At 39.1% G+C, this 14,626-nt stretch overlaps 1 protein-coding gene across 1 annotated transcript in view; it reads left to right on the top strand.

Moving 5' to 3' along the window:
• RAP2A (RAP2A, member of RAS oncogene family) overlaps positions 1 to 5,217 on the top strand; it is a 33,175-nt gene extending 27,958 nt beyond the window's left edge. Inside the window, exon 2 of the mRNA XM_032679079.1 lies at positions 1,169 to 5,217. Within this exon, the coding sequence (XP_032534970.1) occupies positions 1,169 to 1,406 (238 nt within the window). The 3' untranslated portion in view covers positions 1,407 to 5,217. The remainder of the gene's footprint in view (positions 1 to 1,168) is intronic.
• Positions 5,218 to 14,626: the final 9,409 nt, after the last annotated feature.

Here is a 14,626-nt window from a genome sequence, read left to right as displayed (position 1 = left end):
CAGGTGTCCGCTATAACTTTTGTCTGTCCACAGCTCAGTCTTACTCAAGTGATTTGACTCAATGCAGTACTACTAAGCTAATATGAAGTAGAAAATCGGGTTTAAATTAAGAAGGAAGCATCTTGCTTCTCTTAGGTCTTCGTCTGGTTTAAGTGCTAAAAGTCATAATTGGTTTTTCTCTCAGTCCTTGTTGCTTTCATGAGAAAACTTGTGTAATAGTATTTTGGAAATAGGCACAGTGTTTTCTTCTCTCTTCTTTTCTCTATGGCAAATATGTAAATTTAAAACCTGATGGAATACTTAGCTAGTTTCATGTCTGAAGAAGGATTTATGCATGTGAGGAGAGGAAAAAAAAAAGGCATTTTAATTTTTTTAAAAAATTTGGCAAGGATCACCTCGCAAGGAGGTGTAAAGTAATGAGTTCCTTCATAGCTATAAGATCTGTTGTGCTTGTGCGGATTATGAAGCAGAACTGTGATAATATTGCATGGAACTTAATTCTTTTTTTTTTTCAAATTGTTTAACTGGCATAATGATGTGAATGCTGCAAGGGAGAGATATACATTCTGTATTGTCTAATACGTGGGTTTATATAACAGTACTTTTGTGTGTATACAGTACTTGAAGGGGACTACATTTCCTGAAATTTGGAATTAATTTACTGGCCCTTTGGTTTTCTCCCTTTTTATTGCTAATCAGAAAGTTCCATATGTATTGACCAAAGATAAATGTACCCTTGAAAGGAGAGTGATGCATCCTTATCACAAACAGGAGATACAACACACCTGTTCATGGAAAAGGATGATGTAATATTGAAGGGAGGGTTTGACTTCCATCCTGTTCTTACACACTATGATTACAAACATAGAAAATAATACTATATTCCTTATTTTTGTAGTGTGGAAGTATTCCTGGCAGATTTCCTGGTGAGAAGGAAAATTCAGAGGAGAAAACATTTCATAGAACTCTTGAAGCTCTGAGGGGAAAGAGATGTGCAACGAATCTCTAGAATGTGAAATATGCATTTTTTTCAAATGTAAAATTTTAAGATCATCCAAATGTCTCTTTCCTGTTGGGTCTGTACTGTTTGCAAATAGATTTTTACTGTAAGAATGTTGCCATTTTTTAAAATATAATTATTGCTGTTGTTTCTGTTTTTAAATTTTAGGTATGAGAAGGTGCCAGTAATTCTGGTTGGTAATAAAGTGGACCTGGAAAGTGAGAGAGAAGTATCATTAAGTGAAGGCAGAGCCTTAGCTGAAGAATGGGGCTGCCCCTTTATGGAGACCTCTGCTAAAAGTAAAACAATGGTGGATGAGCTCTTTGCGGAAATTGTTAGACAAATGAACTATGCAGCACAGCCAGACAAAGATGATCCATGCTGTTCTGCATGTAATATACAATAGCACTAAAAATGACCTAACTTGGACTTAATTTGCAGAAATTTTGTAAGGTGGTAAAACTGTCTACTTCACTTCCTGGTTTGTGGGTCACTTGAAATACATCTGTAGTGAAGTAGCAACATTAACTCAGAGCTGAGCATTGAAAGTCAATCACTGACTCTGAATATAATTGGGTTAAATGACCACATCTCACCCGGTTTTTCCCTTTGAGCACCTGCAATTTTATGGCACAGTCAGTTGATCTACAGGGTCATTCCAGTCGAACATACATGTGTTGTTGTATCTGACAGCAACAATAGCAACTATTTCCGAAGAAGCTGGAAAACTTTTGGAAATGGGAAATGGAAGCAGTTGAGAGGATATCTCTGAAGACCGTTCACAACTAGCATAAGCGTGAAAAGGAGAGCCAAGTCTTTCGGTGTCTAGTTACCGTGCTTCAAGACGTGTGCTATCACATGTGGCCAAGTTTTTTCAGTCAAGTATGTTGATTTCACCAGAACTTGCAACAGTGTTGGAGGAAAAGGCTACCAGAGACCCGTATAGTTTGGATTTTTTTCAAAATCAATGCTATTATTTCTACACTTTATCCCACATCTTGAAATAGAAAACATTGAATCAGTGTGTGAAATGAGAGGCGAGATCTGGAAAAAAAAGATGGGTGAAGAAACAGTCTGGCATTGGAATGTTTTAAATCTTTCATTTTGCTGCTCAAAAATGGAGGTTCACTTCAGGTTTTGGTCTACAAAAAGCCAAACAAACCCTCTGTTTACAAAGCAGGAAGCATCTTTATTTTCACTTTACTGAACCAGGAGGAAGCAACTGTGATGAAAAAAAAATTGCTGAGCCTTACTAACAAGGAACACTTTAATAGATTAACTAGTACCATCTTGTAAGGAAAATTAAGCCATGTTTCATCCATATGTTCCCTTCTGCAGAAACCTCGTGGGACAGTATGAACATCCTGCATTTTTAAGTTTGTTAAAGACAACAGTTTTTCTTGCCTTTAAGGGCTACGTTCTCTGGTGTGATCCCAAACTAACCTTTGGAAATCCAGTTTGCTATTTGATAGCTTTAATGTTGAAAATTTAAATTGAATAACCATGTGAAATCATTTGATTCAGAGGTGAAATAGTTACAGTTGTAATTCCTTAGGTGAGTGTGGAAATGGCTCTTTAATTGCCTGACACACTATTCAAAGGTTGCCCCAATTATTGGAGTGTTAAATGGTGGGAGCAAATATTTTATTTTGAAAGGATGCTCGAGCTCTGACTTGCTAGTTTCATAGCAGTGAAGTATTTATCATTTGCATGACTAATGGCACAGAAATACCTATTTCGAAGTCTTACAATCAAAGTATAGAAAAGTTTTCAATCGCAATGTTTAGATATTAAATGCTGGAGAGATTGTCTTGAGCTGGATCTTCTATAGGTAAAATTGGCCATAAAAATACAGTCACTGAGCCTGTGGTCTAAATAACACCATGCGTTTATTAGTTTTCAATCTTGTGCAGTAACAGTGTAGTTCCTTGTGTTTAAATGAGTGAAATCAGGGGTGCTGGGGTGTGTGTGTGTGTGTATGTTGAGTGTGTATGTGTGTGTGTATATGACCCTTAGAAATGCTGTAATTGGAGTTAGGTTCGAGAGTTTTGCCTCCATCTGCAGAACTTCCTAAAAGCCCTCTCATCTGCTACAAAGGACACTGGAGTACAAAAACTTTGCAGATTTTCATACATAAATATCCTTAACATTTTGAATTATAGTTCAGTGGATGATAACTAAAGGAAATAATATTAATGGAAGAGAACTGGCCAACTCTGCCCTTAATCTTTCAAGACGTTTCCACAACCAATGTATCAAAGGGCATTAGATGTCGCAAAACATTAAGCCTTACTAGAACATAAATGTAGCCCGTTTCCCATCTACCTTGCAGAGCTTTTGTTACTGTACTTTATTCTCTTAGGGAGATAGGCACACCATTTATTTCTGGCATCTGAATGCCCATTTTGGGTGCTCTGAATCGCCCTCCTAGAGGCACCTACCTCTTTCCATTCACTATATAGCAAACTTAGGCTTTTAACTTTGGTCCTCCGAGTCACACAACTTACATGCCTAAACTAGATGGTATGAATGTTCTCTTACCACCCCCCGTCTGCCAATTGTGTTAGCCACCATGCTTAATCAAGATGTGAGATGTTGGATTAGTGATATTTCAATGTTTAAAGTAATCTAGATTGGGAAGCAGTTTATTGAGCAGCACAACCTATCTGTAAAACAGCTTGTCAGTGTGAGATCCACAGCATAAGCACTCAAAAAAACAAAACCCACAGAAAACAAACCAAAGCCAGACTTGAAACTGAGTTGGAAGTGCATGTTATGCAATGTTTAATACAGAGATGTTAAAAGTCTTACCTCACAGATTGTTCATCAGTCAAGAAAGTGGCATGAAGTATAGTATGAACAGCCTAATATGAAGTTCATAATTTAAAGCAGATAGGTTTTAAATATAGGAAAAATTGCACAGTAAATTTTTAACAGAAAATATTAAAGAAAATATCTCCCAGTCTCATTTCTTCATCACATTCTTACATTTTCAAAAGCATAGGCTATATGTAAGCTACCATCCAACTTGGCTGGGGGGGAGGAAAGCGTAAGTGTTGTTTTTCATTGTATAGTTCTGAGGAAGTAGTTATGCACTATTTGTATTTCCACTAATGTGAAGGTAGTGGAGCTTGAATCAATGACAGTTGCACTCAACAGATTTTTCAAATTATAGGGGGAGCAGAAAGGGAGGAAAGCGAGCCACACGGCAGCTGTGTGGCCACTCTGCAGGATTCATTGGTCTTGGGTCACTGTTTCATTTGTACCCTGATAGGATTATCAATTATAGTATTTGAAAGTTTCTTATAACATGCCTTAAAATATTATGATTTGTTCCAAAGACCCACTTTTCCTTTGGCTGTTCTTGTAGAGCTTTGTACTTTTCTACAAAAACAGCATTTCTCCAGTTTTTGTTGTTTTTTTTAAAAAAAAAAACATAAAAGTTGCAACTTTTATTCTTTTAAGCTATGATAGTGAGAGCAACTGTTTCCTCTTTCCCTTAAAAATACACATAAAAACTAGTAAAAGCAAACAAACCAGAATTAGATCAAGAGTATTAAAAATAATTTGCATTGGATTTTGTTTGGTTTTTCTGTTGTGTCTGTCCCTCTGCCCAGCCCTTCAGAATATGAAAAAAAAATTTGATGACATTTTCTGTTCTGGTTCTAGCCTCTCCCTAACCCCAGTGCTACAGTTGCCATTACTTTTCTGTGGGAAAACTACTGGTATTTGCTTTCCTGTATAGAATGTTGCCTAAAGATGTCAGCCATTTGGTTGGGGGGGTTTGTGCATGTTTGTTTTTAATTTTTTATTTTTTTTTATTACCAGTGTGCCCTCAAAGCACTGGTTAGGCTTTAATTGTGAAACTCCGCAACAAAAGCAAATGTTTGACAACTGCAGGAGGCTTTTATCTGCATTGTTGTGCATCTGTTAATTCTTGATCAGGGTTTGAAGAAAGACTGAAGTGGGTTCTGGAGTCAGACTTAATGCTGTTGATTTGGAGTTTCCTAGGGATGAATTAATGTATTTCGCAGTTAATTGTTGAGCTCTAATACAACTGGCAACTTAAAATGGGGCAACAGTTTGTTTTGTAATAATGTCAGTTGTTTAAACCTTGATGTTTCAAAAAAAACAAGAATTGTACATAGAACTCAATGCAAACTCAGCAGTTGTATTTGGAGTTAAATTATTTTAACAAATAAATTTATTTAATGAAATCTCCCTTGCATGTTTTTATTGTCCATTTTGATTTGATCAAAAAGTTCATCCAGGGCTGATGAGGGCTACCCAGTGATTTGAAAAACACTGTCAATTATATTCAGTTCAGCTAAGTATTTCCTGCTAAAGTGCTCTTCTCATACAAATTAAATGGCAGTAAGTAAAAATCAAGTATACTTTAGCTTTTATGGATGGATGCATGTTGTGATTTATGAACTTGATAAAGAACAATAGCAATGCAGGTGGTTTTTTATTCACTTCTCTTAGAGGGATATAAGTTGACAACATTCAGTAAGACTCAGTATTTGATAAGATACAGCTCTTGCTATGGCAAGAGAATAGTGCTTATTGTAAAATATAACAATCTTTTTATATTTATTATATAAAAAATAAAATTACTGAATAAAAACTTGGTCAGTATATTGTATAGTTAATATGCAGAATTACTTTTATAACATTGAGGCTACAAAGGGTTAAAAAGGGATTGTTTGTTATATCAGCTGTTCAACTGATGAGTGTTTTGAATGCTTTCAGCACCACACAAAAGGAGTTAGTGTTAGAAAGAACTCCAAATACAATTAGAGTTGCAGAGATTTATAAATGAACAGTTGAGCTAATGCTAACAGGATTATTCTAGCTAATTGGCACTGATCAGCAGCTGCATTTTAGTCATGCCAGTATTACTAAAATACTCTGTTTTCAGTAATGATGGGTGCTTGGTAGTCTCCTGTTTTCATGTCATGCATGCCTTAAGGAGCAAGAAACCTGGGGCTGGCACACCTTAAAAAGTTGTAGTTCTATGGATCATATAGAAGGCTGACACATGCTGCTAATTTTATGGGTTTGATTTGCCCATTCATTCTGTAAATCAGTTCCAGGGGGACTTTTGCTGATGGATTCTTCCAATCCCATGAATTTAGTAATATCCTTTTATTTTGTCTAAGATGATACCCATAGAGGGACAACAGGAATTCACTGAGCTTTTCTGAACAGTTGAAAAAAATGCCAGTGTGTGACATGCTCTTTTCAAATAACTGAACAGCTAGAAAACTTTGAATTTTTTACTCCTAGAAAATGCTTTCTCTGTCCTGCACCCTCCCCCCTTCCTTTTTTTCTTTCTAGCTACTGCAGGAAGCTTTTAACTCTGAGAAAGCTTTGTAAAATATTTTGGTTGGATATAAATATCTTTTTATGAATCCTCCACAAGTATCAGTCTTACTGGATAACCAGTCTTTGGTCACTACCTCTGTTGCTTGACCAGGGAATCACTGGACTACATCTTCTATCCCAAGTTACCTTCGTAAGTACTCTGTCTCTTGCTGTTTAGCTGCTGCCTTGTGCTTTCTTTTCCATTAAAACAGCGTCTTTTTTTCTGAGAGAGGAAGAATGATTCTGAAATTGCTGAAAACTCTGTTTATTGCTCTATCTGGCTCACACAAGTGTACTCCTTTTGCAGGCACCATGTTGGTCATTCTCTTTTAACAAAGAGATTTCCAACTTCCAATGACTCTGATTGCACTACTGCCCTAGTCAGTTGCCTTAAACTAATTCCTGTTTGCCATAAAACCTGTAGAAAGAACTTTTCTAGTGTTTTTGTGCTAATTGGCAGAATTTGCAGACATTTGGAACTACAGGTTTCTTTCTTCATACTGAGGTCAGTTAACACATCTGGATTTTGACTCTGGTTGTTAGTTATTTAAGCTTTTGTTGTCTGATGTTCAACACAACATGATTTTCTTCTCACATTGGAGGTGAAAAGTATTGAGTTAGAATCACAGATTCATAGAATGGCTAGGGTAGAAAGGAACATTAATTGCAGCCCCCCTCCCTTAGACAGGGACACCTTGACTAGACCAGATTGCTCTAAGTCGCATCCAGCCTGGCCTTGAACGCTGCCAGGGATAGGGCATCCATAACTTCTCTGGGCAATCTGTTCCAGTGTCTCACCACCCTCACAGTGAAGAATTTCTTCCTTAGAAACTAATCTAAACCTGCCCCTTTCCAGATTTAAAGCCATTCCCCTTGTCCTATCACTACAAGCCCTTGTAAAAGGTCCCTCTCCAACTCTCTTATAGACCTCTTTCAGGTACTGGAAGGCTGCCAGAAGGCTCCCTGGAGCTTTCTCTTCTCCAGGCTGTGGGTTGCATTTACAGGCTGGATTGCAAGTGGGTGGAAGAAAAAGCCATGTTGATGTGAGCCAGGCACTGGAACTGCTAACAGCAAATCTTCATCCCACTCTGCTAGAACTGTTTTTCTGTGTACTTTCAAGCACACAATTTTTGGTCTGACTGGAATATGAAATAGTTTATGGAGCACTGAGAATTTGTTTCAAACTCTTCACAGTGCAGTGACCACATATGTAGGCAACTGGATAACAGCTGAGAGACCTACCTCGTCTTCTTAGGAGTGTTCGCAAGGCCAGACAACCACATAGGAGTCTCACTGAAGAATGGAAAATGGCCAAAGTGGAGGAGAATGGGGGCAGATCTAGGTTAAAGAAGTGAAAATATGAATCTGAAAGACTGTTGAAGACAAATATGTAGGTATACTGAGTGTTACATTGAATGGTAGAAGTACAGTATTTATCACAGACTGAGATTAGGAGTATTCTTGCACAAAAGTGCTTATTAGGTTGATCAGAGAACTGAATCTGAAGAGTAGCCTTCTACAAGACATTTTGTTTAGTTAAATACTAAGCTGCTTCTCAAGATGTTGTAAGGAAAGATTCTGAACACTTAGATTTTTTTCTTTTTAGAATCCTTGTACAATTTAGTAACCAAAAGACATTAACCCCAAACATCATCCCCACATACTTGAGCCATGGCACTTAGCTTTCCAGTTTAGAAAAACAAAAAATGCTTTCATTCTACAGCCAAGAATATACTCTAGATCACAGGTCTTTTGGTTATTCCATAGGCTTCATTTACTGTTCACTCTTTGTTCTTGCAGATGGAATAATCAAACTGAATAGAGGTCGCCTGGCACTTTCCACTATGAGACAAGGTGATCAGGTTTTTCTGCTGCCTTCCAAACTAATTAGTAGAGCTCCAGTTTTCTCAGGATGATCTATGTGTCCCAGATTTGGGGGTGGTTGGTTGTTCTCTATTTTTTAATGTTTCAACTGTGTCCAAGGATAAAACAATGGAGGATGCACCATTCTGTATGTGCTGAATTCTTGAAAACATTCTCTTAAGACCCGACACCCTTCTGGTTTGAACTATTGGGAAATTGCCCAAAAAATCTACAATCTCAGGACATGGCTCTAAACTTGGCAAAATTATAAGCCTCTGAAAAAATGGTTTGCCCAGTATGAAGTCTGCATCCAGACTCTTCAGCTGCCACTGGATATGCTTTCTGCTCTTTGTATTTCATATGTAGTAACTGCTGGGTGCAAGGCACAGTCCTTGTCTGTACGCACTGGCTAAGAGCTAAGAAACAGAATGGGTAAGAGTAGGAACGAGACTGTTCAGCAGGGAAGATTTCCAACTGTAGGTCTTAATTTTTCTTGCTTAAGAAAGACATCAGCTCTGCTGACAGTCTTCTAGGAGCAAATTTGGAGGAGGCTTAATTAACACCAATGGTGAAGCACTGGTCAGAATGCAGGAACCTCATAACTTGCCTTATGGCTTGTGACCGATGCAGTGACACAAGAAAAAGTTTCCAAAAGTGTTAGTGTGATTTTGCTTTGAAGTGTTTCTCCCTCTAAGTAAGGCAATAATAAGTTAACCTTTATAATATTTGCTGTGTGAGATTGTAATTACAGGAACACAAATAATTGATTAACCCAAAGAAGATGGGATTCTGCAAATTAAAATGAATGACACATAAGTGTCCTATTGATAGTAAATGGATGAGAACACTCAGTGCAATGTGAATTAATGTGCTTCTCAAATTCTTCATGAAGCATCAAGACTTGTACCTGGTGCTGTTGTAACAAGGCAGGATTCCTTCCATGCCTGTTTATTTCTCTAACTATTTCTTAGTTAAAGCTTACATTTCTCCTGCATGCAGCTATTGTAAATTTGTTTTGGGGATGACAGCCCTTAAAGTCAGATGCACTACTGATTTAACATAGCTTTGTGTTTTAAGATGGAGATAACCAAAAACTCTTCTAGTTCTGCCTCATTTTCAGAAGACATGGCTGTGAAGATTCAAGGCTTTCCAGAAGTCTTCATAATTATTGGCACCTCTTTATTAGGTGAACTCAATCAGTCTTTCTTGATGAAGGTGGTATTCGTGGTTATTTCTGGGAATGTGCTTATTCAAGCAGTCAGAGATCATGAAGTGTGGGTGTGATTTTACAGTGTGTTGTCTACTTGTTCCCCTTTTCAACCAGGGAATGCTGTGCATGACATGCATGATAGTTTACTGAGATAATTCCTAATCTCTGCATTTAAAGTGACAGTTAACCCATCAGGTGGCTCTTAATCCAGGAATACAACATCCACCTGGAGACAAGTTCTTTGTGATGACTGCAGAGAGGGGGCTCTCATCTCTGCTTTAGATCTAAAGCAAAATGCTCATTTTCCTTGTCATTTTTCATGGTTGCTAGTAATCCGAAGAGCAATAAACATTGCTTTCTCCCCATTAGGTGAAGGCATCCCCAGTTTCAGAGCTCTGTGGTTTGTCCAGAAATGTACGTTGGTAAAAAACTGTGTTTGTCAGTATGGAGGAAGGATGGTGACAGGAAAGATTTATTGCTCATCAAGGTACATGGCTCCTCACCCTAGGCAAGTCACCTCTGCCATTGGGTGAGAATCACGTTCTCATGTTCAACTTTTTTCTATGTCGAAAACAACTTGTTTCATATAAGACAAGAGATTTCCCCCCCTTTATTCCCCCCCCCTTTTTTTTTTAAATCTTGTATTCATTTTGCACATAGCAGCCACTCTGTGTTCTTCAGTCAATAGTTCATGGCAGTTCATGGCTTATCCTCTGGTCTCAGGAGACATTCTGAAATGTATCACTGAAACCATAAACCTAGGTTGCTTATTTGTAAGTGGTAGTTTTCCGGTAGTTTTCCAATAATTTATGTGCACCACACTTTCAAAAAGCTTGTAATGCTGCTTCCTCATTAAATTTTTTCATTTTTTCCAAATTTTGGCATGTTTGTCAAAAGTTTAAAAAAACCCAAATTAACAAAAAAACCCAAACAGTAAAAACCAAGCAAACAAAATGGAAAAAAACCCAAACCCTATTCAGATTTCATTGTCTTGGTAACTCCAACAAAAAAATTTTCAGCTACTATTTGTCACCTTTATGTGTCCAGAAACCTGTAAATGCAAATTAAAAGAAGGGAAAAGGGAAGACTTGGTGAGGGAGAGAATTCTGATTGCTCACTGAGATTGCTTGGCAGTATCAAAATAATCCATAAAGTTCTCTGATCAAGTATAAAAAGATGATGATGGAAGTAGGTGATCACCTGTGGCTTGGTAGTAGTAATGATAAGAAAGGTTCAAGAAAAAAGAAAGTTCACTGTTCTCTACACATACAAGTCTCCCTGTAAGGAAGTCCTTGAATGAACAGTGTCTGCCACATAGTGTGGATGCTTAGTGATGAGCAGCACATTCCTGCAATGGTGCTGTGAGCACCAAGAAAGCTGGATTAGCATTGCAGCAGCTGCTAGATTCACCTTCTTTAGGAAAGCTTCCCTGCAGACCACAGCTGGGACTTAGTATATTTAGAAATACACAGCTACTTTAACTGACAATATAATTGCTCCGAAATCTGCATTTTCCGTAGAAAACAACCCTTCAGTTCTGTCCATCACAGAGAAAATGTTGAGTGCCATCCTTCTCTTCCACGTGTTGGTCGGGAACGGCACAACCAGGACATGCTGAACACTTGCTCTCCCTTGTGGAACCACCTTGGAGGACGTTTCCAGATAAGCTGGGCTAATCGGGCTGCTGTGATTTCAGAGGCCACTGCTCTGCCACCCCATGAGAGGGCTATGGCCTGTGTTTCCCTTGACCAGTTGTGTGTCAGTGTGGTCCCAGCTATCTCTGCTACTGGATTTCTTCTGGATCGAAAGTCTTAACTGGTGGAGTTTTCTGCCACATCACCCGATATGTGCTGTAATTGACTGACCTTAAGACCATTTGGTAGCTCTTTTTGCTCTGTGTAGGAAATAATCTTGGAGATCAGCCCTCTTAGACTAATTAAGCTGAGATCCCCTCTAATCCCCTTAGAGCAGACCTCCCATTGCCTTGGCTTTGTGTGGACAGACTCCAGAAAAGCTCTGGCTGTTGCCTGATTCCTGAAGCAACTGTGGACTGGCTAAGATAAATATACTGCCAAAGGTGTATCGGCAGGGCAATTCAGCATCTGTGCTGTCAGGTTTGTTAAGATATTCGGATGCGTTAATATCTCTGAGTGACACCAAGAGCAAAGCAGCTTGATGCCCCAGACTGCAAGGTCCTGCTTGTGTGGGTTTTCAGTGCTGGGAAATGCCCACTGTACTACACAGTGGTCACATTGCTAGCTGGCTTTCTCCAGGATATGCCTTCTGCACACCACCCTAACAACAGTCTTAAACAAAACCCATGTTCTACTACCTGCAGGGGAGCTGCAGACCAGGCCACCTTGCCGGGTGGCTCAGCCTTGGCCCTTGGAATGCCTGCCCTGCCTCCAAGCCAGAGCTGAAGTGCTTGGTGCTGGAAACTTTGCGTCACATTCTCAGGGGACCCTCTCCAGAGTGATAAATGAAGCAAGGTGCAGAAGTGAGTTCTCTCCTCAGAGATTTTCAGGGCATGAAGAGAGGACTTGGCCACCCACAAGTCACTGAAGGTACAGGAGGTGATTAGGACACCTTGCATCAGGGCACATAGGATGTTTTCCCTTTCTCTGAATGTCTGTCTGCCAACACACCTGAGGTTCTTCAAAGGATGGGGTTTTTCTTCCCTGTCTATTTTTCAGGAAGCACAACTTAACTGCTGTCACTGGCAAAACACTCAATGTTATGTCTTCTAATACAGACTGAAGCAACAAGATGAGAGCACAGTGCAGGAGCTTTTCCTGTAGTTTTCTGAATAGTCATGGAAACTGAAAGATTTCCTACAGAAAAGCCAAATTAAAATCAAACAAAACTTGTCATGTAGCGATTACAGTACACTAATGTTTAAAATGTTCTGCCAGGACCAGTCCGACACTGATGGTAAAGAAGGCTTTTGAAGGCCTATCTTAAAAGTCAGTAAAACTGTCTGTTAAATGCTTTGAAGAAGGTAACAGTTGATAATCAGGTAAAGCAAAATTAGTTTTCAGCTAAGACTGACTTCTGTTTCCTGCACAACGATTTAAAAATACTTTGGAAAAGATTAGCACTTGATTTTTCCTCAGCTGAGTGCCTCGAAGTTGAGTTAAACTTGAGACCCCAGAGTTGGAGGATCTCAAGTGACCTGTTCACAGCTTTTCTGGGTTGAAGCAGGGAGACACCTTTGAATGTGTGCCACATTCAATGCTGGGAATAAGAAATCCTTTCCTCTGCTGATGCTTAACAGACCCTTTACTAGTAATTTATCCAAATGTACACGTAAGCTTTACCAGCAGCCTTTTGTTTTAATGGTCTAACAATCTCTTGCAGTGAAATAACAGATTTTTTTGTCTTCTCTTTGTTGAGTTTATAGTCTATAAATATATCATGCTCTCAGGCAATGAGCGAAATGTATGCATTATATCCTCATTTCACACTTGTAGAAAGGAAGTTGTAAAGACTGTTATTCATTCTAAGGAATGCACCATAGCACAACAGATCCCCAGATTCCTGTAACTAAAAGTTACTACTCTAGTAACAATAGATGAAAATAAAAATTAAACCCTGAAACTAAAAAAAAGGTGAAAGACCATTAGTTCTGAAACCACCCTGCTTCAACATATACAGAATGTAAAGCAACAAGAGAGGAAATTAAATTTGCATTATTTTTGTTTGTTAAAGGAACTTGGAGCTTCAGTCTTTCTTTTCCTGTGTTTAAAAATCCTGATGTAGTAAGAAGTGACTCTGTAGATCTTGTACTTATAGAAATAGTCTGGGTAAATATAAACTCTGCTCTAGTCCTTTTAGTGCTGTATGTGGTCAAAGAGACAAAAAGCATTTCAAGAGCTCGAATGGGGAATCTCCTGGAAAGGGACAGCCTGAATAGAGCTGGCCTTTGTGATGTGAGGGAAACATGAGGTCAGGCTTAGTAAATTGGCAGGAATTATTTAAAAGAGCTGTTACAAACTGAGAAGGGTACATTTTTTTGCAATAGCATGTTTCTGCTCAAAACTGTAATCGTCAGAGGGAATATAAGATGCTTTCCGTGGGGTATCTGTGCATTCTGGCTTGGTGGATGGAAAACAATGAAGTGAGGAGGGAACTGTTCTCTTCTACACATCTTGGTTCTAGATGCTGAATGCTTTTCCGGATCCTCAACTGTTGGGAGAGAAGGAAAAAACAGAGCAATGCTTTGTGAACCTAATCTCGGAGGCCAAATATGTAAAAGCAAGCTGGCCGGTCTGTTTGGCAGCATGGTAGTGAATAACAAGCCCCTCTGGGGACTCTTCAGACCCCACCAAGGGAGACAGATCTTCCTACAGCCAGTTATTTAAGCAAAGAGTGTGGTGCACTCCAGTTTATGAGTAAGTTCATGGGATACCCTGAGTGGAACAAAGAAACAGTGATTCCACAGATAGACTTCTGTTGTCATGCAAAACCCAGGAGAAACGAGGAGAAAAGTTTGTAATAATAGTAACTGCTTTTACTGATAGAGGGATTTGCAGAGAGAGAGAGCAATATGCAAAGAGCTTCAGGAGAGAAATCAGTATGTGAAATTTCCCCACGTAAACAATGGCAATCCAACAAAATCCATGGGGGGAAGAAAAAAAGCTAGATGTTCATTCTTTCCTAAAGAGGAAAGCAAAAGTGATAGCTGAAATGCCTGTTCTCACTATCAAAATTGCCTGTGTCTGAAAGCTGCTCTGAAGGATCCTTTTGAGGTGATTCAAACAGGCAGTCTCTGCTGACGTGTACCTACCTATAGGGAAATGCTTTCTTAGAGCTGCTAAAAACAATTTTGAAAAACCTCCACATTTTCAGGCTGAGGACAGCTGACATCTCCCAGTAAAATTAGTTTTCTGAAATGGCCTCCAAGGGGGGAGAAAAAAAAAGGAAATACAATATTTTTTCAGACCTACACACCTTAGAGTTGGGCAAGGAGGAGGAAGGCAGACACAAAAGCATCTTCCCAGATGAAGCTGTCAGAGAGTTTGGACACTGTCAAATGAGGGCTATTGGGAGCTGGCTGACCCTCCAGAGGAAGAGTTTGGCCCTGGCCTGAGTAAAGAAGTTCAAGTGATAAAGGGGAGGAAACACCCAAGGATTTGTGGGGTCCCAGATGGCTGGGATGGGCCATCACCACAGCAGAACCAGTGCCC

This window comes from Chiroxiphia lanceolata, chromosome 2 (genome assembly GCF_009829145.1).
Source record: "Chiroxiphia lanceolata isolate bChiLan1 chromosome 2, bChiLan1.pri, whole genome shotgun sequence".
Taxonomy (NCBI): Eukaryota; Metazoa; Chordata; class Aves; order Passeriformes; family Pipridae; genus Chiroxiphia; species Chiroxiphia lanceolata.
The sequence above is the reverse complement of the archived record's forward strand: the minus strand, read 5'-3'. Positions and strand labels throughout refer to the sequence as shown.